The 27,204-nt window shown below is 41.9% G+C and overlaps 2 protein-coding genes across 4 annotated transcripts in view; one reads left to right on the forward strand and one right to left on the reverse strand.

The window, feature by feature from the left end:
• The first annotated feature begins 5,513 nt into the window (after positions 1 to 5,513).
• Positions 5,514 to 19,363, forward strand: MDM2 (MDM2 proto-oncogene). 3 transcript variants are annotated; one of them, XM_086610854.1, is made up of 11 exons: positions 5,514 to 5,545; positions 6,165 to 6,237; positions 8,413 to 8,487; positions 8,842 to 8,975; positions 9,134 to 9,183; positions 10,487 to 10,554; positions 10,703 to 10,796; positions 13,366 to 13,526; positions 14,513 to 14,668; positions 17,028 to 17,105; positions 18,637 to 19,363. In XM_086610854.1, exons 2-11 carry the CDS (start codon positions 6,169 to 6,171, stop codon positions 19,204 to 19,206), a joined length of 1,455 nt encoding a protein of 484 aa, XP_086466980.1. In that variant the 5' UTR covers positions 5,514 to 5,545; positions 6,165 to 6,168; the 3' UTR covers positions 19,207 to 19,363. The 3 variants fall into 3 exon arrangements, with proteins under 3 accessions (XP_086466980.1, XP_086466979.1, XP_086466981.1); XM_086610853.1 differs by lacking the exon at positions 5,514 to 5,545 and adding an exon at positions 5,972 to 6,029; XM_086610855.1 differs by lacking the exon at positions 5,514 to 5,545 and adding an exon at positions 5,972 to 6,029 and having other exon boundaries at positions 13,369 to 13,526.
• Positions 19,364 to 25,748: 6,385 nt separating this feature from the next.
• CPM (carboxypeptidase M) overlaps positions 25,749 to 27,204 on the reverse strand; it is a 37,241-nt gene continuing 35,785 nt past the window's right edge. The window contains exons 8-9 of the mRNA XM_086610435.1: positions 26,746 to 26,894; positions 25,749 to 25,982 (exon numbers count right to left, since the gene is read on the reverse strand). Of these exons, the coding sequence (XP_086466561.1) occupies positions 25,749 to 25,982; positions 26,746 to 26,894 (383 nt within the window). The remainder of the gene's footprint in view (positions 25,983 to 26,745; positions 26,895 to 27,204) is intronic.

Here is a 27,204-nt window from a genome sequence, read left to right on the forward strand (position 1 = left end):
TACTGGCATTGTTGTTTAACTGTGCATGCTGCGAGCTGTATGTTAAAAGGTGTATTGGCAAAGCTATGCTCTCCAAAGTAGAGAGCCATTTGATACCAGCAGGAAGGTGACACTGTAATTCACAAGCTAAACCAATTATATCAGCCACAGGAGAGTGCTGAGGCTTTTCTTAGGAATGGGCAGCTCATTCTGCATCAAGTAAAATCGCACACCAGTCAATAAAGTGACATCAACCAATATTAAATTGCAGAGCAGACCACAAGAACGTCTGCAATGGAGGACGGTATAGCACCTTTGTGGTCCAAAATAAAGGATATTATTCCTTGTACAGCAGGCAGCTAGAAAGCAAGCATGAGAGCTGGGAGCGTGCAGTGGAGACGTGGACAAATGGGTTAGCAAGGCTGGGACAATTCTAGGTGATACACAATCAGATGCATAGAATGGGTCTGAGTTAAGAAGCTGCTTGTGTAATGTAACGCCCTGCTGTGTTTTGTTGTTACTAACAAACAGTTCAAATAACAGCCAGACAGTTAAAATAAATTTTTTGTCTTCCCCTCCTCTAACCCGAACAGCAGCTTGACTTTAATAGTACTTTCAGGCCTGACCTCATCAGCAACTGTAGTTCAGCCCATACGTGGCATCCCAGACTGGACTTGGATGGCATGCTACACCTGCCATCAGCCTCTCCTAGATCTAGGTTGCCCCAGTGTTTTCTCAGGAGCTTCTGAAAGACATCTCACTGTTTCACGTGAGTTCTGTTGCCCTGTGCACACCCCAGCCACCCTTCTGGGCCACTCCCTTGAACAGAAACGTATTTTGTGCTGAACTGGAAAGTACATTTGAATGACAAACGAACACTGAATTAATAGAACAGTTCTAAACTGAACTGGGGTCATCCTACTTTGCTTAAACAAGGCAGATGACTATTGTTAAACAGGCTTTCTCAGATCTAACTACATGCAATCAAGTACTTCTGCAGGAGAGATTACGAGATTATTTAATTTTCACAGCTACAGATTAGTAAAGCAGGAAATGGTCACAGTCTGGATGTATACTTTGCCCCTGCTTAACAAGAGTAGAAGAAAAACACGTTTCTTCACTTAGTGATGTTCCTAACCAAAATTACTGAAAGAAGAGCATTTTCCCGAGATTTTTCCCTTTCGGTTCTTTAGAATCACTCCATGTGCTCTAAAAGCGAGGACTAAACAGAAAACTAGAGGAAAAAAACCCCACCCAAACCTTTCATTCCATGTTGATATTGAACACTTCTAAGCAGAAGTTCAAGATAATTGTTTGACATTTTTGCCAGTTGGCCTCCCTTCAGAAGGCGTACACTATTGTTTTGTTTAATTTTGCATGCGGATGATTGAGCCGCTACCAAATAGGAATCATATTTGGGCAGGCAGACTACCAGTGCCTCCCAGATGCAAGGAATGCGTATGCCAACTAAACAAGAGCAGAACTGCTGTCTTCTCATGTGGGATTGTTCCAGCTCCAGGTGATTTTGAAGCAGCTTGTACTTAACGCTCTCAAGAGCAGGGTGCACCTGAACCGAGTGCCTGCGGTAGGGATGTAAGAGCTCGTGAACAGCTGCTAGAAAAACATTTTGTTTGAGACCATCTTTGCCAGTCCACCTGCGGTAGTTTTACATTTTTCAAAATAAACCAGGTTGAATCTGGAGTTATGGATATGTAGGGAACTGCTGATCTCATATCCAAAGCACCCATAAAATACTACAGGTAGTTGAGCCCAGGGCACGCAGGCAGGTGAGGCTGCACAACGCCTGCCATGCCACCCAGCCTGCAAAACGGATGGGATTGTTGGGAAGGGCAGTGCAGCCCTGGGCAGCTCAAAGACACAGCTCCGGCACACCAGAAAAACACAAGTTTAACAGCAAAGTACAACCTAGTGTTCCCTGTGAAATAGCTGGAACAGCATCGTGTGCGGTCTTTGGGTTCCCACTGCTGCTACGAGCCGTGCTCTTGATTCCTGCTCGTCATTCCTGTGTGTTCAAAATTGCCCCTGGGAAGGCTGCATCCCCTCTTCATGTGGTGGAATGTGGGTGTCATTTACAGCGAGAAGTTTCTGGTGGTGGCACTGACAGACCTCGCCATCGGGACAGGTCTGAGCTTATGAAGTGTAAGTTCTCTGAACCAAAGCTGCTATTAGTGGCATGAGGATTCCTTATCAACGTGCTTTCTCTTGCACAACAAAACAGGAGTGTCAAGAAAACAACGTGATTCTTCCCGTATTTGTGCAGAAGCGTACTGACTGTCCAGCACGCGGGGTCACGGCTGCAGCGGGCAGGCCTGGCAGAAGGCCGCATGAAGCCGCACACGCCCCAGCTGCATTTCAGCATCCTTTTTCCTCTGGCCTTTTATCTTGCCATGCCTGGCAATCTGCAGCACGTGACTGATCACAGCTTTGTGGTACGCTAACAGAGATGCAGTCTAAAGCTTCAGAAAGGATACATCGGCACCACGTAAGGCCCCACAGGCTTTTTCCTGAATTATTCTTTGTCTGGGAGCCGTTGATAGCACGTGAGGTTAACCCATCTGATAGCCAGGAAGCAGCAAATGGGTTAGAGATGGGACATGAGAAACTCCGGCCACCTATGCCTCTGATCAGCAACTAGGAACTTCAGACCATTTCATGTATGTGCTGGATGCTGACTAGGCAGCAGCCAGGAAAGGGTAAGTAGGACATGTTGGGGGGAAAAAAAAAAAAGAATTACAGTGAGGAACAAAACCTGAAAATGAAGTTTTTAATGGTCCATCCGTTCACTTACGTTGGGCAGCCCTGCAGCACAGCAACCCATCTTTCCTCTGGCACATGTGCCTATAGGTAGACCAGATCCATCTCAGAAAAGAATTTAGCTTGCAAGCATTAAACAATGAAATGTCTAGTTAGAATCTGGATTTATATAAAATAGGCCTCATACCGTGTTTTTTAACCACAATGTAAAATGGGTATCTCCAGTTAAGGCAGTTGGGTTACACCTGCTCCAGGTATTTTCTGTAGTATTATAAATAAAATACACAGGTGGGGTCTTGCTGTAGCGATGTCTCCTTTTCTTCTTACGACCTTGATATAGTGAGGATGCCCGCTCTCGTAACTGTACAAGCTTATTACTCACTCTTATAATAATATAATCTAATATAATCTCCAGAATTATCAAGCATAAGACAATAATTATGTACGTCGATGACATAGCATGTGCTGTATTAGTGACAAACTAGTGACAAACAGGACAGAAGCAGTGCAGCACTGCATGTCAGAAAATATCCCCCTATCTCCCTGAGCAAGCACAGACAGCATGTTTTACCGACTCACAGCCTCCCTTTACTTGAGATTAGTCTGAGAAAAGAGATAAGATTGTCCTTGAAGACTGATTAAAAATTCTAGACGGAAACTGAGGGTTTTTTTTACCCTTAGCAGTTAATGAATCGGTAAGGGAAGTTATTATTTGAAGAATCCCAATTTAATGTCAAAGACATTGGTCACAAGATGCTTATTGGTTGAGAAGTAGAAAAAGAAAGTCATAGTTACCAGTTTGGTAAGTCTGGGACTTTAGAAAAATTTATTGCTAATTTAAAAAGCACCTTGATTTCCACACAGCCTTGGCAAAACGATACTGTGCTTAAGACAAGGCTCAATAATGTGGTGTCGTTTTGGGAGAACTACATAAACACTCTGGGTTTGTTCTGCTTCAGTTCAGTAAAATGCATTTTGTATAGAAATATAGTTTTCATGCCACATCAGGACAAGATTGAGCATCGATAATACTGCTGTTCAGTGTCACATCAACTGAATGTAACCATTCGGTCCTACTCTCTTGCATTTTTGTGCATTTTCTCCTAATGATGAAGCTAAGGATCTCAGTAACTGAGGTGCTGGGTGGAAACGAGCAGGTATCTGACTTTGCCAGTGGCAGGACATTCCGCTTAAACCAGATTTCTGTTTGCCTTGAAACTCCGGTGCTAACAGGAGGTGAGCATGCTTTGCAAAATTCTGGCAACTTCTCAGCTGTCCCTCACTAGACCTTGAGCTTTATGCTCTAGAGGGACAACAGGCTCGTCTTGCAAATCCATCATCACACAACTGCCTAGATTTAAACCATTGCTGGGATTTTTACAAGGTGCCATGGTTGCTGAAAATCTATGTTTGGCCAACGGACAAGTCCAGGCAGTTATCCACTGCTTGTTTGGACAAGTCAGTTGTCATGGAAAATTAGCGTTAGGCTCACTCTGCTCTAGTGTATCTTTAAACACTATCTGAAGTACTCATGTTCTCTAACAAATCTTTTCACTATTGAAATGTAATTTGAAAATGTCACCACGGGCAACGAAAAAACCTGAGAATTGGAAAAGGGAGGCAGACTGAAAACTAACCAGTTCTAGCTGAAGTACAGCAATTAACAAGTACTTGTCAAAATAACGTACTTTCAAACACTCTACACCCTATTCAAAATTATAGAATGGAGGATGTCAGGAATATAGGACAATATGACAGCATCCAATTCTCTTTGAATGTAAAGTTTTCTCCTAGTTTCCTCTCCTAAGTATCAGTGAAAAAAACTACTTAAAAGGCACAAATGAGTATTGCAAATCAAATTTGTATCCAAAGGTGTCATTACCTATTGGCCAGACAAGCAACACTTTTATTACTGTGTCCTTGAATTTACACGGACTATAAGCAAGAGTCTCTGCCTTTATTAACCTCGAAATAAATTGCCATAATGAAGTTTTCTATCATTAACGACACGCTGCAGCTGGATGTGCGGCAGTACGAGGTTGCCATCAGAAGTCCTAAGGCTGTTTATGCCCAAGCAAGGGCCGTCGTTTCAGACCCAGAGCTCACAAAGCGGCTCCAGAGGCCCGTCCCAGGCAGGGGCTGCTCGGCCTTTCCTGGGAGGGCAGCGCTGCGCCTCGGAACTGCCGGGAAATCAGAAAGATGTTCAACATCTGCCTGCAACGAAAAGATTTTTTATTTTTTTTTAATTTTTAGTAGAAGTGAGGATCTGTAGAACATTCGTACTCTTTTAGGCTCACTGTTAGCAGCAATCCTGCTCTCCCAGCTCTTGTCTCCGCAATGCTTCACAACGACAAGCTGGAACATGTTTTGTTCACCACAACGCCACAGTTTTTGCGGAGTGGCGTAAACACAGTCGGGAGAGGACAAAAGGGACGACGGACAAGAAGAGGAGAGACGCAGACAAAACCCCAAACAGCTACCGCCAAAGCCCAGCCCGCGCACCCGGCTTCCCACAGCCCCCGGCGCTGCTCCCAGCCCTTCGCCCTGTTTGTCCCCCAGCGCCGGCACCGCTCTGGCGCTCCATCCCGCCGCCTGCGCGCGCCGCGGCCGTTGCCCCGCGGCCTGCGCGCGCCGCGGCCGTTGCCCCGAGCCTGGTAGGGGGCGCCGGAGAGCCCAACGGGCGGCGCGGCGGCCAAAATGGCGGCGCGGGGCGCGGAGCTCCGTACGGCGTGGTAGGCCCACCGGTCCTGCGCCCGCCGCGGGCCGGGCAGCGGAGCGGGCGCGGCTGGCGGTGCGTGGAGATTCCCGGCGCGCTCGGGGACAGGGGCTGAGGGGTCGCTCGGGGCTCGCTTTTACACGCGTCGGCCGCGGTGCTGGGGGAGGGGGGTGGCCGAAGCGCGGCGGGGCGTTCGCTCGAGGCGCGGCGCTGAGGCGAGTGCCGCGTTTTCCGCCCGCGGGGGGAGCGGGACGTGCGGGTGGCGGCGCGGAGACGGGCTGTTTCTCCACGCCGCCGCCGTCCCGTCCCCCCTCCCCCCCCCCGGGCTTCTGGCGGCTGCGGTGAGTCAGCGCCGGCCCCCGCCCCCCCGCCGCCGCCGCGGGGCCTCGGCAGCGCCGCCGCTCCTGGTCATGCTCAGGCATGTCGGGCCGCGGCCGGCGGAGGAGCTAAGCCCCGACTTGCCTCCTCGTGGCAGCGCTATATAAGGCCCAGCCCGGCCCGACTCGGCCCGTGTAACGGCTGCTGGAGTCCGGCGTGTGAGCTGGACAAGGGCACCGAGGTGAGTGGGCGCCGGCGGGGTGGCGGCTGCACCCCCGCGGTTGCGGAGCGCGGCCCTGGGGTGTCCCTGTGAGGGGGGGACCCGGTTTGTGTAGCCGTGTGACACGTTTTGAGGTGGTTCTCCCCTTGATTGCAGGCAAATGTGCAATACCAAGATGTCGTCCCTTACGGATGCCTCTTCTGTCACCGCTTCGGAGCAAGAGGCGCTGGTCAGTAGCTCTGTTGGACGCGTGAGGTTTTAATGCTTTTTGCAGAGTTTTTATCTGCTAATTCAGAAGAGTCGCTTTGCTCAGCGAGTGATGGGTAGAGAAAAGCCAGGAAATCCGTTGAAGATGGTCTCTCTTTGATCCCGTGATGGTGAAGCAAGTGTTTCTCGTTCGTGGTTGACAGTTGAGGGTGATGATTTAGGTCTAGACTCTGTTTCCTGGAGAGCTTTGATGGTCAGGTCGCTTTCTTCTGATCAAAAGGATCTTACGGTCCCGTTTAGTCGTGGTAAGTATTTTGTAGTGGAAATTGTAACAGTTCGTAACTGAGGAGTTGTGGAAGATCTCCATTGGGCAAAGTGTAGACTGTTTGTGAAATAATCTTGTCATTACAACTGAAGGTTTTTTGAATTTGTCATTTTCACTTTCGCTTCGATTGGAATTCGTAAGCAAAGAGTTTTTGTTTGTGTTTATGGCTTTGCATATCCAAGTTTTCCATGTTGTAGTGACAGTTCTGTGCTCTGGCTTTCTATGTAAGGTTTCCTGAGGATGAAACTCTTACGTGTTATACCTGAGATGCAAGTTAAAAACGACATGTTTGCACTGACAGTTCAACTGGAGTACTTTTGGTAGAAGGGTGAAGCTTAAAAGCGTAGACTGATAGCGGAACTTCAAAAAAGCAAAGGAACAGAACAGCAGAGTGTTGGAAATTGATTTTTTTTTTTTTAATTTCTTTCTTTTTTATTTTTTAACCCATCATAATGTGATGCTACCATCTGCTGTCAGATCCATGTGGCAGAAGAACTTAATACTTGCAGGAGTCAGGGAGAGAGGGCTGGGGAGTAAAAGGATCTGAACCCATGGGTCTAGTTGTGGATTCAGAGAGCTGAAACTGTGCTTTGCCTTTCTATACTCAGCTGTCATTAGTAGTTTAATTTACTGTTTGCTTCCTGTATGAAACAGTAGCATTTGCTGTGTGTTCTAAATAATTCGGCACCTAGGAAGAGGTGAATAGACATGTAACCTTGTCCACAAGCTTGTTTATTGTTTTCATTATGTGTGATTCTCGCAACTAATCTCTTGTTAATGCACTAAAAACAACGTTGGTTTTAGCAGATATTTGAAATGGAATGTAGGGAATTTCTCCCCCTTCCCTTAAGCATTTATTTATTGTCTCATGACATTTTATGCACGTTTTCCTAGAAAAATGTTTCTTTTCTATAATATTTTTTCCTATTTTAGGGAATATATTAGGATAGCTAAATACTAGCGTGCTCTTGGAACGGTTATGCTATTGTTAAAGTGGCAATACTAAAATATACTGCACTGTCAGTGGCTCCACAAGCATTTTCTTTGCAGTTATGGCAGCCGCTGCAGCTTGTTCTCATCTCCTACACTGGTACTGGCACAGCTATTTGTGGAACAGTGCAGTGAGTGGGATCAGGGCAGTGCTCTGGCCGGACGGAAAAAAGAAAGAGGGGAGAGAGGGAAATGATTTTTTTTTTTTTAATTTTATTTTATTTTTTAAACTTTCCTCTACCTCAGAAATTGTCATACTATAGCTGCAGATGTAACTCTGCTGGCACAGCGAAGGGGGGTGGGAGGCCATTGTGGAGGTAGGAGTGACTGAAATATGATAGAAAGGTCAGGATGTGCTTATACCAGCTAAGAAAAGTCTTCAGAGGTAAGGCAGCCCAGCTGGCAAATGCAAAACCGCAGTCTCAGAAACATGTCACAGGAAGAGACTAGGAAAGAGGTGAACTAGAGCTCTGCTTGCACTCTGGACCTGACAGATAGTCACAAAGGTCCGTTTGTCTTCCTGCCTTCCCTTTGAGGGTCACTGTAATGACTAAAGGAGTGAAGCTGAATTCCCCAGGACCCAACCCTGTACTTGAAACCACCAAATGAATCCTGTAGATCAAATCGAGGAATCTGTCTGTACCAGGGAGAGATTGCGATTTGAACTAAGGTGTACAGTGTATGAGAAGTTTAGAATGATTGGGTTCGTGTTGTTTTCTTTTAAGTTTAACTTTGCAAAGTAAAAAAACTTGTGTGGGGGTAAGTTTTAATGTAGTTATGTGTTTGTATGTCAGATTAATACAGAAGGAGGAAGGCACCGGGTATAAATAGTGTTTTGTTTGGTCAATAGTTGATGCACGCTGTTTTTCTTCTTCCTCGCAGGTTAAACCAAAGCCACTATTGTTGAAGTTGTTAAAGTTAGCTGGTGCAGAAAAGGACACTTTTACTATGAAGGAGGTGAGAACTTCTAATTACTAAAGGTCGTTGTTCTTTTGTTTTGGGCGAATAGGGGCAGTGTAGTTCATAGTTTACCTAGAAGGTATTGAGACAAGGTATTGGTATCGGTTTTTTATTCTTCTGCTGACATGTTCGGTGGGGTTTAGCAAGTTTCTCAAAATCTGAACAAAAGTATCTGATGATCAGTAGAATAGCAGAGTACTTGGGGGAAAGACATGCAAATCGTAGCTCAAAGGGAGTTTTGGGCAGTGAGTGTGAGAAGAGCAAATCTCAATGAATTTAAAGTGTTTTCTCTTAGACTTGAAACAACAAAACTTGGGTATTTAATGTCTGTGTATGTCATTTATTTTACAGGTAATATTCTATCTTGGACAATATATTATGTCTAAACAATTATATGATGAAAAACAGCAACATATTGTACACTGTGCAAATGATCTCCTGGGGGATTTATTTGGAGTAGCAAGCTTTTCAGTAAAAGAACACAGGTAAAATGGTATTCTTTTCTGAGAGTCTGGTTGTGAAATAAAGGAGAAAGTTATGCGTATGGCCTTCCTTAACTTTTTGCATCTTCAAAGATGGTAAGCTCTCTTTTATAATTACGTGTAGCTAACTTGCGACATCTCTTTCTTTATCCCCATCCAAGGAGACTATATTCAATGATTTCCAGAAATCTGATAGCAATCAATCAACAAGGTAAGCTAGTTTGGGAGGACCTTTTGTTTTGGGAAACAGTAGTAGGGAAAATACAACTTACGTTAGTGCATCTTGCATGGAGTGATCAGATAACATCGATCTCTCCATAATTAACTATTTGGCTTTACACACAACTGTCCAGAGCAATCATAAATAGTGAATCAAAGCAAACACTGTTTCTTCTGGAGGAGGGGGGAAAAAAAAAGTATCTGAACAGCATTTGGGTAATTTTGTCAGAGTAGAACCAGAACAAGCACAGTCAGAGCTGAACACGAAGAGGACTAAATTGAAAAATGAATCATTTCCTTGTATTTCTTACAGATGAAGCTTTCAAGAACACAAAAAGTTTTAATACCAAAAATTAGCTTCTTGAACTTGTGCCAGCAATGAAGTCGGGGCAAATGATTTTTATTCTTTCTGTTAGTGTTCTGGTTTAATTTTCAAAACTGAATGTAGAGTACATTTAGAACTGCTCACTCTCAGCTATACTGAGTCCTCTTTTAAAAGGTCTAAATACTTCAAAAACTACTTTGTGGGTAGCCACTCCATAAGTGGAGAATTGTTACCTAGAGTCATCTTTCCTGCAGTGTAAAAATGCTCAATATAGCTGTAATTTTTGGCTATTGCAAGGAGTGAACCAGAAGTTAAACAATGGAAGCCATTTTAAGACACCCTTCATTTCTGATTCTTCCTAAAGGCGAGTGTTCAGCTGCCGAAGATGGGAAACGTGCTCTCTTTATTATACCTTATTGTTAAGCATGCAAACCGAAATTATGTCTTGAATTCTCCTCTTGAAAAAGAAAAGACCTTGATTCAAGGTCTGTCTGGTAGTAAGCATGTAGAATTAACAACAGTTAATTTTTCTTCTATTCAATGTCTTTTCAATTCAGTATTCCCATAAGATGGTAACCGGTAAAATATACTTTGGGAAGGAAAAGGTGTAAAACGTATCCTGCCTGTATTTCGTATCTGCAGAATCCCAGCTAAAGCACAGCCTTCATTTGAAGGGATTTATAATAGAATTCAGAGCTACTTCGCAGTTGAGATTTCTTCTTCTCCCTGCTTTCCCACTTCAGTAATGATACAGGGAAAGTGCTGCACACACTTGAAAAGCAACAGAACGGGGTTATTTTTTCCATTGTTGCAAAATGTCTGGATTGTAAGTTCTGTTTAGATTTCACTTTGTAAATGCTGTATGCAGTTAACTTCCCTTCCTTGCTTTTTACTCTAGTGTTTTGAAGCCTGAAATTGACTTTTTCTGCTGTACTGTATTAAGGTTTTTTTTTGTTTGATTCGGTTTCAGACTCCACTCTTGCTGACACACCTGAGGATGATGCCAGATTTCACCTTGAAGCAGAAAATGTTCTAGAGGTGATTTTTTTTTTTTTTAATTAATGTTCTGAGATGTAAATTCTGTTTAGTTTTGTATGATAGTGTCAATGGCTTAGATGCAATGAGTTGATTCTAGCCTTTTACCTCACATTCATGCTTGGGCTTACTCAGTGTTTCTGTTAACCAGGAATCCGTGCAAGAGTTAGAAGAGAAGCAGACTTCATCAAATGGGACTTCCCGACCAACTGCGTCTTCTAGGAGGAGAACACACAGTGAATCTGGTATGTGCAGATTTATGATGCAGAGCTTTCAGTAGCATAGCCACTTAGGAAAAAAAGTACATTCTGTTGCCTTACTGACTTTGAAAGATGTTGACAAATACTATTCATGTTTCTCTGCTTATCTAAAACAAAACGTTCAGTCTGGAAGAAATACAAGATTCTTTGCATTGCTCCAGTGTCATGTTACAGTTTGGATCTCTAGAGCTGTTAGTAAGATGCTGGAATAACTCGTTCCACAGATCTGTTAAACTTATTTACCTCAGCAGGACTTAATCAGTTGTGTTATCTTCATGATGAGAACACTTTTGTTTGTAACAGACTGATGTAGTCAAATTAATTTCAGTTCCCTATGTAGACAGCCACAGATTTTTATATTTTGTTTGCTCTCTAAAAGCAGTTTTCTTTGAATTTCAATTGGTGGCAAAGACATCAAAGATCTGATAGTAATATGGGACGATTTTGCATATATCTAGGTACTTGACCATTCCTTAAGTACCTTTTTAAAAGTCTGGTGACTTAGGATCATATTTATCTCCTCTTTCTCTTTACCATCATTATTCGATCATCACTGGCAAATACATTTTCAAAACATGGAACGTTTCTTCTGATCATTAGCAAATAACAAGCTGGTCAGCGTAAACCTGAATTACTTTAAGTTTCCCGGTGGAAGTGTTCTCTACAGTTAGACTTAAATACTATTCTGTGGAATTTCTTACATTGATTTGTTCTATCACTTACTTCTGTTACCTCGTGACTTGACAGTTGTAATTACTTGGGCAGTGATAACCTTCTGTCGCTGCATAGAACTTCATTTTCTTCGGTTGCTTGGGAGTATTTTTCAGTTCCTCAGCCTTTGTGTAGCGTTTTTTGTGTTCATCATAGGCCACTGTTGTGTTAGTCAGACCAAAAACTGTGCTGCGTTGCTGAGCGGTTTGCACTAAATTAAAAGAACGTTTTAATGTTGTAACAAAAACTGGTGAAGGGATGGAAAGTCTTGGTTAAACATCATAACCTGTAATATTTAGGCATGACCCAGAGCACATAAGGTCCTGTGTTGTGCTTACTTATTGTAGGTTTGATTATTAACTCTTGTCTTTGCATCCATTTATTAGTTTGTTACAACCTTAAAAGTTCTTTTAATATAGTGTTTTTATATACACTTTTTTTCTAATTTATAGGAAATCTTCCTTTTAAACCACTATTCTTGTTAAATTGGGATGGTAGCGGCTCCTTTGGAGCCGCTTATATAGTGTATAGAAACCTTGTGGTGATACAGTATCAGTACAGCATGGAGCCATGACAACTAAATGAGGACAACGATGGACAGGAGCAACCCTTGGGCCTGGGGGCACCAAATTTGGTGGGGCTCTCAGGGCGGAAAAAGAAAAGAAAGGGGCTGAGCCAAGAAGCACCAAGGGAAAGTGAGAGAAGTCTCAAAGTATGTACAAGTGTTTTGTTCTCTTTTCTTTTACAATGAAAGATTCAACACTTGAAGACTCGTGGATTGTCAGGATGTGTTTTGCAAGGCAGGGGAGAAGAAGCTGGGCAATAGAGGGTGGGTGCAAAAGGCACCTGGAGGGGGACAGCAGGCTCTTGCTGAGGTCTGTTGAACCAAATTGTCAGGCCTCTTGGGGAGTTTTCACTCCGCTGCACTTACCTACTGACTTTGCAACGCTTTTTTTAATAAAATTGTTTCTTAGCAAACACTCTTTGAAGTCAGTGGAGCTGAATTCTGACTTACCCTTAAAGTGCTGTGCCCTTACTCCTTATGGTGCAGTAGGTGGTTGTTTCAAAACATGATATGTTTAAAAAGCATTGTCTTTTTGCCTTCAAACCAAATATGTTTAATATGCACAGCTTAAAGCAATGCTTTCAGAGTTCAATTTTTACAGAATATGCCTTGAAGATATTCTTGCTAGTGCGTGGTGAAAGTCATAATGGTTTGTTACAAAAATCCCGTTGAGTAAATACAATTACTTACAGTGCAACTATTAACAGTTAAATTTGTTGAGATATCTGAAACTTGAATCTGAACTTAATCTTGCCTAGCTTGAGGTCCTTTGTATGTGTGTGACATGGGAGCCAGTTGCTCTGTCTCCCTGCAAATTCTGTGATGGACTGAGCAGCCCTCTGAAAGTGCTTTTCTGTCTACTGACTGTAGAGGGAGCTAGGACAATTAAGATCCTAATTGTATTCCTTAAAATTAAGAGGGCTTTAACATGTCATGTGTGGAGTGAAAATGCTTCCAAATTCACAATTACTGTATTTCTTGCATGTGGAGACTGCCATTTACAAGCTGTACTCATGGGATAGGTGGGGAAAGCCAGCCCCCGAAACACTGGTTTCAGGAATGTTTCATACTTTTCATGTTTCTCAGTGTTACTGTGTCTTGTTTTAAGAAAAGTTCTTGGCGCCTTTGCTATTTTCCCCGTAAACTAATACTGAATGACTTTTATTTTTCTTAAATTCCTATATAAGTAAATTATATTTCAAGCTTTTGCTAAGAATGTTCAAAACTGCACATTGCATAGATGTTTTTGGAGTAATAAAAATTCTTGAATGTGCCCAGAAGAAAATTCTTCAGATGATCTCCGTGGTGACAGAAGAAAACGACACAAGTCAGACAGCATTTCGTTGACGTTTGATGAAAGTCTCTCATGGTGTGTAGTCAGTGGTCTGTGCCGTGAAAGAAGCAATAGCAGTGATTCAACAGATTCTCTTTCAATTCCTGTAAGTCAAAATACATATTTTTGTAGTACAAATTTTGCAGATACCACAAGTGCATATATGCATCTTAAAATATTATGTTCTTAATTAAAAGCAGCAGTGCCTTCAGTGGTGTCTGAGGAGAGAAACAGGGCCGAAGGAAAAGTTGATGTGTGGGTGGAGTGGGGTATTTCCTAGATCTGCTGACAAAGCTGAAGTGAAGTTTTTTAAAATATTAACGCTGGATATTCTTTAAAAACCAGATTCTTACTGCTTGGCACAGTATTGAAAAACTGCCAGACGTATTTTGTGTTTTGAAGTATTTCTTAGAATGCTAAGAGAAGAAGAGTAGACATTCCATAATTCGGAACAGTTGGTGCTTCTGGGCATCTGGTAGTTCTGGTACAGCCTCGGTAACTGTACAGTGTAGTGCCCCGATGATAATGCTGTATTCATTTTCCAAGCTTTTACTGGTTTTTAGTGTTGTTTTCAGCAAACACAGAGGCAAACTATCCGTGGCTAAGTCATGAGGAACTAAACTAACAGTATTCCTAGTTATGCACTGTATTCCGAATTGACAGAACTAATACCATGTTGTCACTTCTGCTATTTTATAGTTGTATAGCCATTGTCTCAAATTACAGTTTAAAAAAGTTGCTGAGAATAGAAAATTTAATGACATGCAGCCAAAAGACGGCATCTTCTTGGCGTCTGTTCTTTCACTTTTTAGGAGAGCCTTCGTGAAATAGTAGCTGTGGTCTTCAAGCTGGCTGTAGATTGACTGCAGCCTCCATTACAAAGCTGTCAAAAGGCTTTCAGATCTAGCTTTGTTTTTACTCACCTATAATTCATTTGTCCCATAAAAGATGTTCTATCTAACAGCAGCTGGTCGTATTTCTTCCATAGCTAATTAAACTGAGTAGTTTGGTTTTATCTTACAAGCTATCTTAATAGTAATGGTTATGGAAATGGACTAGTGAGGTTCAATGTGTACTTTCTTTTTTTTTCAGGATCTTGATGCCAGTTCATTAAGTGAAAACTCTGACTGGTTTGACCACAGTTCTGTTTCAGACCAGTTCAGTGTAGAGTTTGAAGTTGAGTCTATTTATTCAGAAGATTATAGCCATAATGAAGAAGGACAGGAGCTCACAGATGAAGATGATGAGGTACGTATTTGGTTTGTTGGTTTTTTTCGACTCGGGGGTGAGAGGAGTAATAAAACTTAGAGAAATACTTAATGTTGAAATTCCAACAAGAAGTAACTCTTCAAGTTTATTTCAGGACTTCGTGTGCTATGTGACAAACTGCACCCTGTCGTTCATTAAATCAAATTACATGCCTGTGTAGTTGAGTCACCATTACGCACCTACCAAGCAGTAACCGGAGTGGTGCTAAGGCTTTCCATAGGCTCTGAGACAGAGTCTTAACAGTCTGGAAAAGTCTGTCTGTTTAACTTCACTCACTAGCAGTTGGAGCATGTGTACTTGAGTCTCATCCTACATTTTTAATTATAGAAGTATGTATTGAGCTTTGAAATCACTTTTAATACTGAATGAAAACTTTCCTAGCAACTCTTTGCAAAGGGATATTTCCGAATCATTTGCCTCCATGAACATAGATGTTCCGTAGAGATGCTGAAACACAGTTTTAGAAATTTTCATTAGGAGGTAAGAAAACAGTAAAGCTGTGATTACCGTCCTTTTCAAGAGATGTAGATATCTGGAATGTCAGGAATGAAGTGGAAAATTACTTTTTTCTGGCTTGTTGTTTTTTTCAAAGAGGTGAATCAGCTCATGGCAGGGTTGGTTAAGTACCAGAAGCAGAGTTTTCCAGGGACATACTTGATTGTGATACTTGAAGGGCTGAATGGTGCTGACTGTACTGATGTACACCAGGTTATAGTGTTGTGGAGCTGCACCCTGAGATAAGAGGGTGATTTGAAGGAAGAAAGGGTTGAGGTGTGCTACTGCCCCCCAGCAACAGCGTTGAGAATTGCAGGATGGATGAGTTTAGAAGGGGCTTCTGGAGGACATCTTGTCCAACCCCACTGGCTCAAGCAGAGCTGATTGGCCAGGGCCATGTCCAGACAACTTTTTGGTATCTCCAAGAATGGCATTCCATAGTTGCTCAGGGCAACCTGTGCTAGTACTTGGTCACCCTCACAGTAAAAAAAGCGTCTCCTGATGTTCAGACAGAACCTCCAGTGTTTTTATTTGTGTCCGTTGCCTCTTGTGCTGTCTCTGGGCACCAGTGGAAAGAGCCTGGCTCCATCTGCTTTATCACCCACCTTTCAGGTATTTATACACATTGATAAGATCCCCCTGAGCCTTCTCTTCTCCAGGCTGAACAGTCCTGGCTCTCTCAGGCTTTCCTCATGTGAAAGCCCCTCCAGTCCCTTGATCACCTTAGTGGCCCTTTGCTGGACTCTCTCCAGTAGCTCCGTGTCTCTCATATACTGGGGAGCCCAGAGCTGGACACAGTGCCCCAGGTGTGGCCTGACCAGTGCTGAGTGGAGGGGAAGGAGCACCTCTGCTCTAGAAAGTGGGTTGTTCAGCCCAGCCGGCAGCTAAATGCCACACAGCTGCTGGCTCCCCCTCCCCTGGGGAATGGGAAAAGAATTAAAGGGGAGAAGGGAAGGAGACTCATGGGTTGAGATAAGAACAATTTAATAATAATGATGATATTAAATTAATAGTAATATATGAAAATATATATGTAAAATGATGATGATAATGTACGCAAACAAGTGATGCGTAGTGTAATTGCTCATCACCCGGTGACCAACGCCTGTCGCATCCTGGCAAGCAATCCTGAAACAGGTAAGTCCTGGCACTGCAATCCTGGATGAGTGAGAGGCGTGAAAAAAGAGAGAGAGACAGAGAGAGAGAGAGAACAGTCCAAGAGAGCCCTCGGAGGAGAGTTCCTGGAAGAGCAAAAGCCCTTCTTTCTGGTCAACCCTCATCTATATACTGGGCATGATGCTGCATGATACGGAATACTCCATTGGCCAATTTGGCCCTCAATCCTAAGTCTAAGTTCAAATTAAAAGGGAAGTTGTGGTCCCTCTGTCCTGGCCATGCTCCCCCCCATCCTGTTGTGCTCCTGCACACTGGCAAAAACATAAGAAGCCGAAAAGTCCTTGAGGTTCTCAGCACCACCTACAAACATCAGTGCACTACCGACATTCTTCTCGTAACAAGTCTCAGACTACAACCAAAACACAGCGCTCTTCGAGCTGCTAAAAAGAAAAACTAACTCTGTCCCAGTCAAAATCAGGACAAAGTGGTACCTTCTGTCTATCCTATGCTTTTCTTCAAACTGTGTGTTACAAGCGTGAACAGAATTCTTTTTCCCTAAAGCAGTCACCAGATTTTGTGGAGTTACTTGCTTATGTAGATTAACGTGTATGCATCATTTATTAAATTTGATTAAAAATGTCAGAAAATCTATCAGATTAAAAATCGATCATATTTTTAATTGAATGCCAAAAATGAGTTACATCAATACTTTTTTTATTTAAACCAGGTGTATCAGCTGACTATTTATCAGGATGAAGATAGTGATGCCGATTCGTTTGATGAAGATCCAGAGATTTCTCTAGCTGTGAGTAAATACTTGACTGGCAAAGCGTAAGTTGGCTGAACTGACAGAGTAGATCAAGGAGTATAGATGAATTCTATTGTTACCAGTGATTTTTTTTTTTTTTTAATTAAATTGACTTTTTTCTTGTACGCTTGAAGATTCTGAGAGAATATTTTAATTACTGAACATGCGACTATTAAGGAACATTGATATTTAAAAAAAAAAAGTAAACTTCCTAGTCCATTAAAAAAACCCAAACTAACTTACAGTTTCACTGACTTAATGGAGGGAAATTAATTGGAGCCTAAATCTGACTTTTTGCATAAAATGCAAAAAAAAAAGAATTTTGAAGTCATGTATATTTAAATAGCTCATCTGTAAATCATCATATCTAATTTTATTGTCCAACCTGAACGAAGGAACCTGTAGCCTATAGATGTGAAGGCAAACCTGCTTTCAGAACAGTACTGTAAATTAATAGATTTTGAGGCTTTTTCTGAATTGTGTGAGACCATTCTTGAAGTGTGGGAATAAATTCAGAGGTTTGAGGCAAAGTGTGTAGACAAATGTGAAAAAAGCACACACTGGAGTTAAAAAGCAGTGTATCTTTTTATCTATACTTGCTTTTCATGGTTGAAGCTTGAACAAAGCTGTTGTCCAAAACTGTCCGAGACGTTGGAGTCCCTTGATGGTCTGTAGGACTGAGGGACTTTACTATGTGTGTAAAACACGGGGCTAGCAACCATCTAAAAACATAGCACTGCTTATGTATGGAGAAATATGTGTGTACGTTATTTTTAGGAATTAAATTTGGTCTCGTCACTGATGTTATTCAGGACTCAAAAAAGTGCTTTGAATCTTCTAAATAAGTTTTGGGTTGTTGTATTTTTTGTTTTTATTCCCCCTGTGGCATGCATTATTTCTAACAAGGGTCTTTCTCCTTAAAAATTAAGGGTATTTTTAATGAGACAGTGGCTTATTTTCAGCATAGTGTATGGAGTAACCTCTGAGACAGTGATGCAGCCCCCCTTTTTTTTTTTTTTTTTTTCTTCAATGGACAATGTTTTATGCTCTGTAATACTGCAGTGTCAGAGTGCCCTCACCCGGCCGGTTTGCACACCAACAGCTTAGCATCCCACAGGTTAAATGTCCCTTCAGTCTTGAATAGTTTCTATTTCAGAAGTTTATTGTTGAAACTAACGGGAACGGTGACCATTTTATCAGAAGGAATTTGATAAGGTTCTCTGAAGACTTTTGCGGTCTGGTTTCTTTAATTTTGCCTAAGAAATAATAAATCATTATTGTTCTACCTTAATTTTTATTTCCCAAATCTACTGTAAAAACAAAGAAAACAGTCTTTTTAAATTAAAGACTATTTTAATCTAGAATCATAAAATGTGGTCAAACACTGAATGGAATTCTAAAAATACTAAGAAGTTGATAGTCAAGATAACTCTTATTTTGGCAGTAATAAACTGTTTATAGCCTGTGAATACTTCAGTTGTAAGCATTCCAAGTAGCTTAAACTGTTCCAACCTTTAATCCACTAAAGGATTATTGGAAGTGTCCTGAATGTAGCGAAATGAATCCTCCGCTTCCACGACATTGCCACAGATGTTGGGCCCTTCGTGAGGACTGGCTTCCAGATGAAAAGAGTGATAAATTGGAAAAGAGCAAATTAGAAAGTTCCTTACCCCTAGAGTCTGAAGAAGGTTTTGATGTTCCTGACTGCAAGAAAGTGAAAATGGCTGAAGATAAAGAACCAGCTGTGGAGGAGAATGAGGATAAAGCAGTACAAATTTCTGAGTCCCAGGAAAGTGAAGACTATTCTCAGCCATCAACATCGAGCAGCATGTTTTGTGGCAGTCAGGAGGACTATAAGGAACCTGAGAAGAGAGAAATGCAAGATAAAGAGGAAAGCGTGGAATCCAGTCTGCCCGTTACCAGCATAGAGCCCTGTGTCATATGTCAGAGCAGACCTAAAAATGGCTGCATAGTACATGGCAAAACAGGACACCTCATGTCATGTTTTACGTGCGCAAGAAAACTTAAGAAGAGGAACAAGCCCTGTCCGGTGTGCAGACAGCCCATACAAATGATTGTACTGACTTATTTTAGTTAGGTGGATGTTGACTGGAAAGCAGCAGAAGGAACTTCATAGACTGGTTAAGAGAGTAAGAAACTATTTTTGTATGCTTATTGGAAAATTAATATTTTGGGTCTCTTTCCATTTGGTATGAAAAGTAATTGTTGAAATAAATGCACTGGGGTTGTGAAGAGTTTAGCCTAATGCTCGTAAGTCAACTTGAAGATTTTAAATCCCTCTCGACAGAAATAACCAATTCCTGTAAACTACCTGTCTTTTCAAGTGCTTTGTGTTCCACATGAGTTAGTGACATTTTAGTGGGTTAGACGCACACATTAGAAACCCTAATTCAATGATTACGAGAGGAGAGACATGTTGAGGAGTTAGTTAATGTCAGTTCCTTCTTTTAAGAAGATAAAACATTCTTCAGATTGCAGTATCTGTTGCCTGGTGAAGGCACCAAGCTCAATCAGAACCCTCTGAATAAGTCAATAAAATAAACAGAATCTTGTCTCCCTCATTCCCAAAACTTAAATTCCTCTAAGTAACCAAATTATCTTACCAGGAAGCGGGGAAGATGTGATAGAAAATAATTTAAGGTTTTGGAAATAGAAAAGGGTACTGTGTGTCTTTTTTTTTATTCCTTTTTTTTGTGATATGCATTGTAAAGTTCAGGGCTTTGTGTGTCCTGGGAAGTCATTGATCCAAGCTCGGTCTTACAGTTAATATCTTAAACATCCTGAGAAACTGGCTTTTGGAATGCTTTGTCGGTTTAGAGGTCTGTACTGTCCTGGTTACTATTTCAGTAGCATGAGACAAGACTTGAACCGGCAAGATAAATGAAGGAGACACTGTGTAATGTCCAGTCAGGCAATATTAGGGGCCAGTCTCACTCTTTCTCTGCCCTTGTTTTTGACTTCAGCAGTGCAGTGTGCAGCTCCATCACTATGTTTGCTTGAATAAAAATAGTAAGAAACGGTCCACCTCTGTCTGCAGAAACAAATAAGCTGTGTAGTTCTAGTTCATATAGACATTCTTTAAATTAAGTAGTGTTTCCAACTTACGCTGTTATTACCTCTGTCACAAGAATTCTGAAAATCTGTTGCAAGGTGTTTGGCAAACTCAAAGTTGGTCTCATTGGACCTGTCCTTGACTGCTTTTAGCTCTTGTCATCTCACTGTATTTTGTCAAAAACTTTGTGAAACTTACCAGTTCTTTTATTAAGGAGTCTACTAACTGACTCAGTTCTGTGGTGCACTCAGCGTAGGTAGCATGAGTATATTTTTGTAAGCCCAGGTATCTTCAGGCTGTAGGTGGATTACTCATTTGAGCTGTTGTTCAGATGGAGAGTTTCTGTACCAGTGAGTTGTATTTATTCCTTCGGAAAACTAGATTACAAGAGGAACTGTATGTTTTTAGCACCTTTTAATTTTACAGGTAGTTGCTGATCATCAGCCCGATAGAGGATGGCAAATGAGTAGTCAGGGGAGTGCCAAGAACGGAGATGTGACCTAAATGTGGGAATTGTACCGTGTTATTGTCCTGCAGGCTGAAGTTAAACAGCTTCCTTAACACCACCAGTACAAAACTGTTGATGACCGTGTGCTGGCCCAAAGAGTTTCACTGCTATAGTTACCTTCGCGTCAGAGCTGAAGTAGTTACTCTGGTGTAAAGTGTTTGTAGAAGAGGGCTGCCAACACCTGGAACACAAGGAATTAACCTAGGAAAGGGACACGGAGCTGTACAGGAGAGACTCGGTAAACCCTAGGTTGTTATTTGCCTGCAGAGAAATACCTTCATAGGTAAAGACTGAATTACTGGGATCAGTCAGGTTTTGGTTGTATGTTTGAGCTAATTTTTGAAGAATACTACTAAAAGATGCTCTGAAGTGTTACTGTAATTCATTTGAACTAAACAAAATGTCAACCCCAGTTGTATGTGTTTCTTCGAATTCTTGCTTGCAAATTTCTTGCCCCTTGTGGTTTGTAAAGTGACAGCAGGTAGCTGGAAGTTCTTAAAGTTCTTTGGTCAGCAGAAACCTTTCATGGGATTTGATAATCCTTCAGCCCAAGAGGGACAAGTCCTTTGGGTAGATACTTAAATTTTTCAAGTAGGGATGCTTCTAGTAGATGGCCACCTGCCTTAATTCACACTGCTTGCTATTTATTTTTCTTAATTATTGATTTGATAAGTGCAGTGAAGCTTGCAGAGGCTCTTCCGTTGCACCTGCAGGTCAGAACCAAACAGTCGCTGTCTGGAACCTGCAGCTGAGAGAGGAGTGTACGTGTGTGTATTCAGGAGAAGCACTGACAATGTGGGGACTGTACTTGAAAAGCTTCATCCATGACGTTGTCTCCTGTCCCTTAATGTGTTTTCAGTGTGGTACCTTCTGTACGGTCACTGTGATGGCTGTGTCACTGCAGGTCTGGGGGAGCAGCTGTTCTTACCTAGTTCCTGCTGGGACAAATTGTACCATCCTGCTCTTGGTGTTATCTTCTAATCAATCCCCTTAAGTGATCTCTGTCTTTAAAAAAAACAAACGCAAAACAAAACCAAACCTTATTAAGCTCTCAAAAAGAGATGTGTGGGCAGAGTGATGATTGTTGCTGTTCACAATCACTCAGCTTTGGGATTGTTCTTCAAAAACAATTAAATCTTCCAGTAACACTTTCTCTTTGGCAAAAGATAAACTGAGAGCATACAGTGTGATGGACTTCCCCTTTTATGATCTAAAATTGTCCTTTCCTTGCATGTCTTCTGTTGCAGAGAATAGCCCTGGAAATACCCTCCACTCCATACACTGCTGAGGAAATGAGTAATTTTGATTTTTGTATCTATGGCCAAACTGCTGTGTCAGAGTGAATCTTTATTTTGAGTTATATTTTCTTGCTTTAATATTATTCTTCATAACTTCCAGTAAAACTTCAGGGTTTGGTTTGTTTGATTGCTGTTTGTTTTGGTTTTTTTTTCCCCCAAGGGTGCCTTACAAATAAGGGAGTGATGAGTATTGGTGTCTGTTCCAGTTGCTGTAGGAGCTGCCGGCAGGCGAGTGCGCGCCAGGGGCATGGGGGGTGCCTGCAAGGTGCTGGGGCGCCCACCCCAGACCAGGCCGGACCGTCGGTCCGAAGGGCTGAAATCTTTGGGGCTGCCTCTGTGCTGTCACCCCGACCCACGCTCGCTGTGCGTGGGGCGAGCGGTGACCAGCCTGGTGTTCACACCACCCTGGTCGTTCTGGCCTTGGGGAGTGGCACAAAAGTGAGCAAAGTTTTAGCACAGAACTTGACAGTTGTCCTTAGTTGGTGAGGTCTTGGAGATCCTTGTTTAATACCGCACACAGTTTAATTTATTGCAGTTTGTAAATATTCTTGTGCTTACAGTTAGTGTTTTGAGCTTTAATTTATTGAATTAGTCTATTGGTACGTGTGTAGATGCATCGATGTGCATACTTAGTAAATCACAGTCACAAGAAAAGTATTTAAGAAATTGTAGCATTAAAATAGAAATACTCAGATTATATTCAGATTAAGAGGGGCATGGGAAGATTTGTGGCTTTGTTTTCTTTTTTCCTTCCCTTAAAACAACTTCTGTGTTGAACCTGAACAACGTTTCTTAAATAGAGATGGAGGCTGGTACACCATTAGCATAGCGACAATATTTTGGTGGTGTTTGTTTTCCTTTGGAATGCTTCTGCATCTCCTAGTACAGCCAAGAAGCTGACTGCTTCCTTGTGCTGGTGATGTCGGAGGTGACAGTCTGGAAGATGCGGTGAGGTGACGTGAGATTTCAAGGTTAATTTGCGACGGGTGGTAGTTGCTTTTGCCTTTGAACACGTGACCGAGAAAGTTGGAGGGATGGCCAAGTGCTGACAGAACGTGACAGTACACAATTTTCAATAACCGTCTTAGTCTATTCCTTCATGCACTTCAGGTATGCAATAATTATGTACAAACGCTACTCACATTTATTCTTTTTTATGAAGTAAAATAAACCCATTTTTTGATTAAATGCAACTCTTTCACTATGTAATTAAGTATTAGTATTGAAATTCAGCTCTTGACCCAAGGAAGTGAAGTGCAAAACGAAGTACTTGCAGATGACAAAATTGCTTCATTTCAGAGTCTGACATTTCTCAAAAGGCTAGAAGTGTTGAACATTATAATATTTGAGAACCTTTAATACTGAGTCTTTCTTTAAGATTAATTATGAAGCCTACTGCTTTTGTCCTTTAAAAAACTTGCACAGCTGAAAGAGAAGTAGGTTGATGGCTGATGATACGGAACATTCACGCTGCAAAGATTATGGGTTTTTTTGGGCAGCACCCCTTGAGTGTTGTCGTAGTGTTACTAACGAGCCCCCTGGAAGAACTGCGTGCTGCGCTGCTCTGCTCAGGGGCTGTGGCTGCCACTTCAGTTAGCAGCTCGATTTAGAAAGGGTAAAAGTGCTCCAGAGCTTTAACTGATGAAAAAACGCTATGTTTTAGTTCTGTTTGCTGTAAATTTGTGTAAATGCTGCTGTCTCTGAAAGGTCTGTCTGTGTGGGTGTGGAGCCATGTGCTGCAAGACTTCAGGCAGGTTTTTTTCCCCTTAAAGACTAATACGAGGGGAAAAACGATTCCTCGTTCTTACAGAAAGCATCAACAAGAATAATTGCATCAGAAGATTATGTTCTTACAAAAGAGAGATTAGAAAACTATGAGAAGCATAATGAGACTGAATAAATGGAACTGGTGGCCTGCCTGACTGATAGAACTTTTCTAGCTCATCCCTACCTGAGTCAGTCTTACCTTGAGTTACTTGTCGTTAAAGGTTGCACAAGCGATGTAAAGTGAAAAACAAACCCCCTGAAAGCGGGGCTTAAGGTATCTTTTAACAATGGGTTGCACTTACTGAACATGAAAAATTGTTGCTTTTAACTAATGTGTGCTTTTTTTTTTATCTAGCACAGATGCACTGAAAGCTTGAAGTGAATGCCTTTCTGTAGTATATCTATATATTCTACATGTAAATTTTGTTGGTGATACTTAAAAAGGTGTTGTCTCCCCTTTTGAGTAGGTGTAGCTTTAACTTAACAGCCAGACTTTTAAAGGACAGTTCTTGTTTCTGAGCTAAATTAATGGCCGTCAACATGACGATTAGGTGTACCGAAAAGACCAAATAGCTTTTCCAAAAGCAGAGTCTGACTTTGTTGTCTGACCACACGTAGCTGGAATAACTATTAAACAACTGGTTTATAGTGAATTTACATAACTATGCAATTCTGCCACTGCTCCTAGATGATCACGCTTTCAAGGACTTTTTGTGGTACGTACCTCGTAGGTACCCAGTGCATGTACTACCGCAGTCGGTAACCATTAAGTACAAATATCCACTCGAGTTGCACAGAGTATAGATCCATTTATGAGAAGAATTTTCATGTGTACTGCATTTGTCTTTTGGTTTTCAGTTTTTCCTTTTTTGAGGAAACTAAATACTATGTTCCATTTAAAAGCTTTAAATAAAGATTTGGTTACATACTCCTTGGTGCTCAGTTGTCTTTATGTGACTTGAGTGTTAGAGGTTCTGGTGCTTGGTTTTCATACAGATTTTTGTTTCTGTGAACCAGCATGCAGGCTTTTTCTGCCCTTGCTCAGCCTCACTGGATTCTCACAGATTTCTTGATTTGGGGGGATTTTAAATTCAAGGGGCCTTCAATTGTTTCTGCTGTAAGTGACAGAACTGGAAACAAGTATTGATGGCAGGATCAGTGGGTGATTATTTACTCCTCTGACTGGTAAACAATCCACAGCAGTTAAGAGGAGGAGAAAAGGTAGAAAGTTCAAAAGGCTATGATGAACGCATTCAAAAAAAGGTATCTTGTGCACACAGGCCTTGTTCCAAAGCAGCATGGCTGTTTCCGTATTATTTTCAATAGTTCTGTCTTAGAGGAATGTAGTTTTCAGCAACCTGAGTTACTCTTTTTTGCCTGATGGCTCAGATTATCATCAGGCTCCCAGCAACACGGCCCTTGGGTGTGTACTTACTTACTCTTCGTTTCTGTCTTCTTGTCTTAACAACGGTCTGTCTTACTGGTCTTGACTTTATTTCTGCCCTGAGCAGTCTCATCTGTCCAGGTAAGAAGGAGCATATGTAAAAACACCATTCCTCATTTATAGTGGTGGCTTTATTAGGAAAAATCAGGATTGAACTAATTGCTTACAGTTGTGTGGCACGAGCTGTTGGTTCAACGAACAACCTGAGTTTGCGCGAAACATTTGCAGTGCAATCCAAGACTTTTTTGAACTCGGGCACATTCTTCAGAATGGTTTTGTACTTTCTGCATCAAAAGTCTATGCTTATCTCCACAGGCTGTACAGTATTTCTTTAGAGTAAAACATTTATGTAGAAAAAAATATGACAGTCTAATTACAATTAAGGTAAAACATTTGATTGTCGAGCCAGTATTTTACAAAATACAATAAACATGATCATAAATTTGAGAATTTGGTTTATAAAAACATACATTCTTTCGCATATACAATTCTTTGTCTGAAAAGCCACATTTGTGCAAGAAGATTTTGCCTTGTCATGTCACTCTTGACTTCATTTGAAAGTTAGGACCATAACGGTCATTAGAACCAAGAGGTGTAGAGTTGGTTTTACTGCAGCTGAAGGCTGTTCAAGCTCTTGGTAGAGGGGAGTTTTGGGACATGAAGCTGCTCTTGATCTGATAGAGACTTCTGAGAAAGAGAAGTCGTGTCTCAAAGCACTGAAGTTACCAGTATTGTTGGGTATTTCCACTGTCTCCAGCATCGATCGATATCCCGGTACAGTAGCCTAGGAGCAAACGTGAAAGATTTCTTACTTGTTTGAAACGTTGAGTTCACCTATAAAGCGATTGTCGTCTGATGTGCTTATTTACACTTTCAACATGTAGGAAGAGCGTTCTCAATGTAAGTTTGAGAATAGGGAATTAGAGGAGTCATGTTACTGCAGTAAGACTAAAGCCCTAAAAGCCCTGAGATGAAGAGTGTTTATTTGTAACGGGGTACAGTGTGTGCTGTACGAGAGAGGGAATCCTGCGATTACCCTTAAGCGCAAGCCCTTGGCTGACGGCAGGCAGAGCCTACGCTCCATAGATGTTCTCTAGTACCAGCTACTGCCAGCCTCTGCAGAGTAGCCATTTCAACCCAAGGAAGTAACTGTCACTGATGGCCTTGTCAGCCCGTCGCTGCCTGCAGCTATGTGGATCCCAGCCTCCCCCTCCTCACCCTTCAAGAGCTCTGGTTTGTTTCAGACACCTCAAGCTAGTGTCGCCATGGTCCAGACACTCGTCCCAGCTGGCTCCACCATCCGGGTCAGATGAGTGCTTATCTCTAGACATTCTGAGGACTTGAGATATTTCTTACTGTATCAAAAATTTTCCTTTCTGCCACCTCATGTTTTAAGATACTATTTTCTTTTAAATCTGCTAAAGAGTCTTTACAGCTCCTGTATACGACTTGGGCAAGTTCAGTTCCTCCGTCCCTAAGGATGCCGTCACGGTGGCCAGGAACTCGGTGCAGTTAGAAACAACCATTTAGTAAGGCCAGACACTTACGTTGATCACATACGTCCCAGGCAAAAGGAGAAGAAAGTACTCCCCTTGTTCATTTGTTCTGTAGGGGCAGACGTGACGCCTTCCTTTGGCTTCCACGATGGCATTGGGAATAGGATTCCCGTTCTTATCAGTGACTTGACCCTTGACACCTATGAAAAAGGGAGAGGAGAGGAAGATCAAAGCCTGTAGCTGTAATGAGCCTCTGTCTCTGAGAAAGTCGGACTCTTTGCTGCTGGATGCACTCAAAGGCTATTTCAGTGATGTCTAACACATCTAGTAATACCAGCAGTCAATTCTGTCTTACTGAAGGGAATTAAAATGGAAAATCCTTTGTTGTTGGTAATAGTTTACCCTCAAATTAAGTTAGAAAGCGACGTTGTAATCTCTGCTACTAAATCTCATTTGCTGAAAGCATCATATATCCTTATTTTATGTGGTTTTTACTGAAGGGCTTCAATC

This window comes from Tauraco erythrolophus, chromosome 4 (assembly GCF_009769465.1).
Source record: "Tauraco erythrolophus isolate bTauEry1 chromosome 4, bTauEry1.pri, whole genome shotgun sequence".
NCBI lineage: Eukaryota > Metazoa > Chordata > Aves > Musophagiformes > Musophagidae > Tauraco > Tauraco erythrolophus.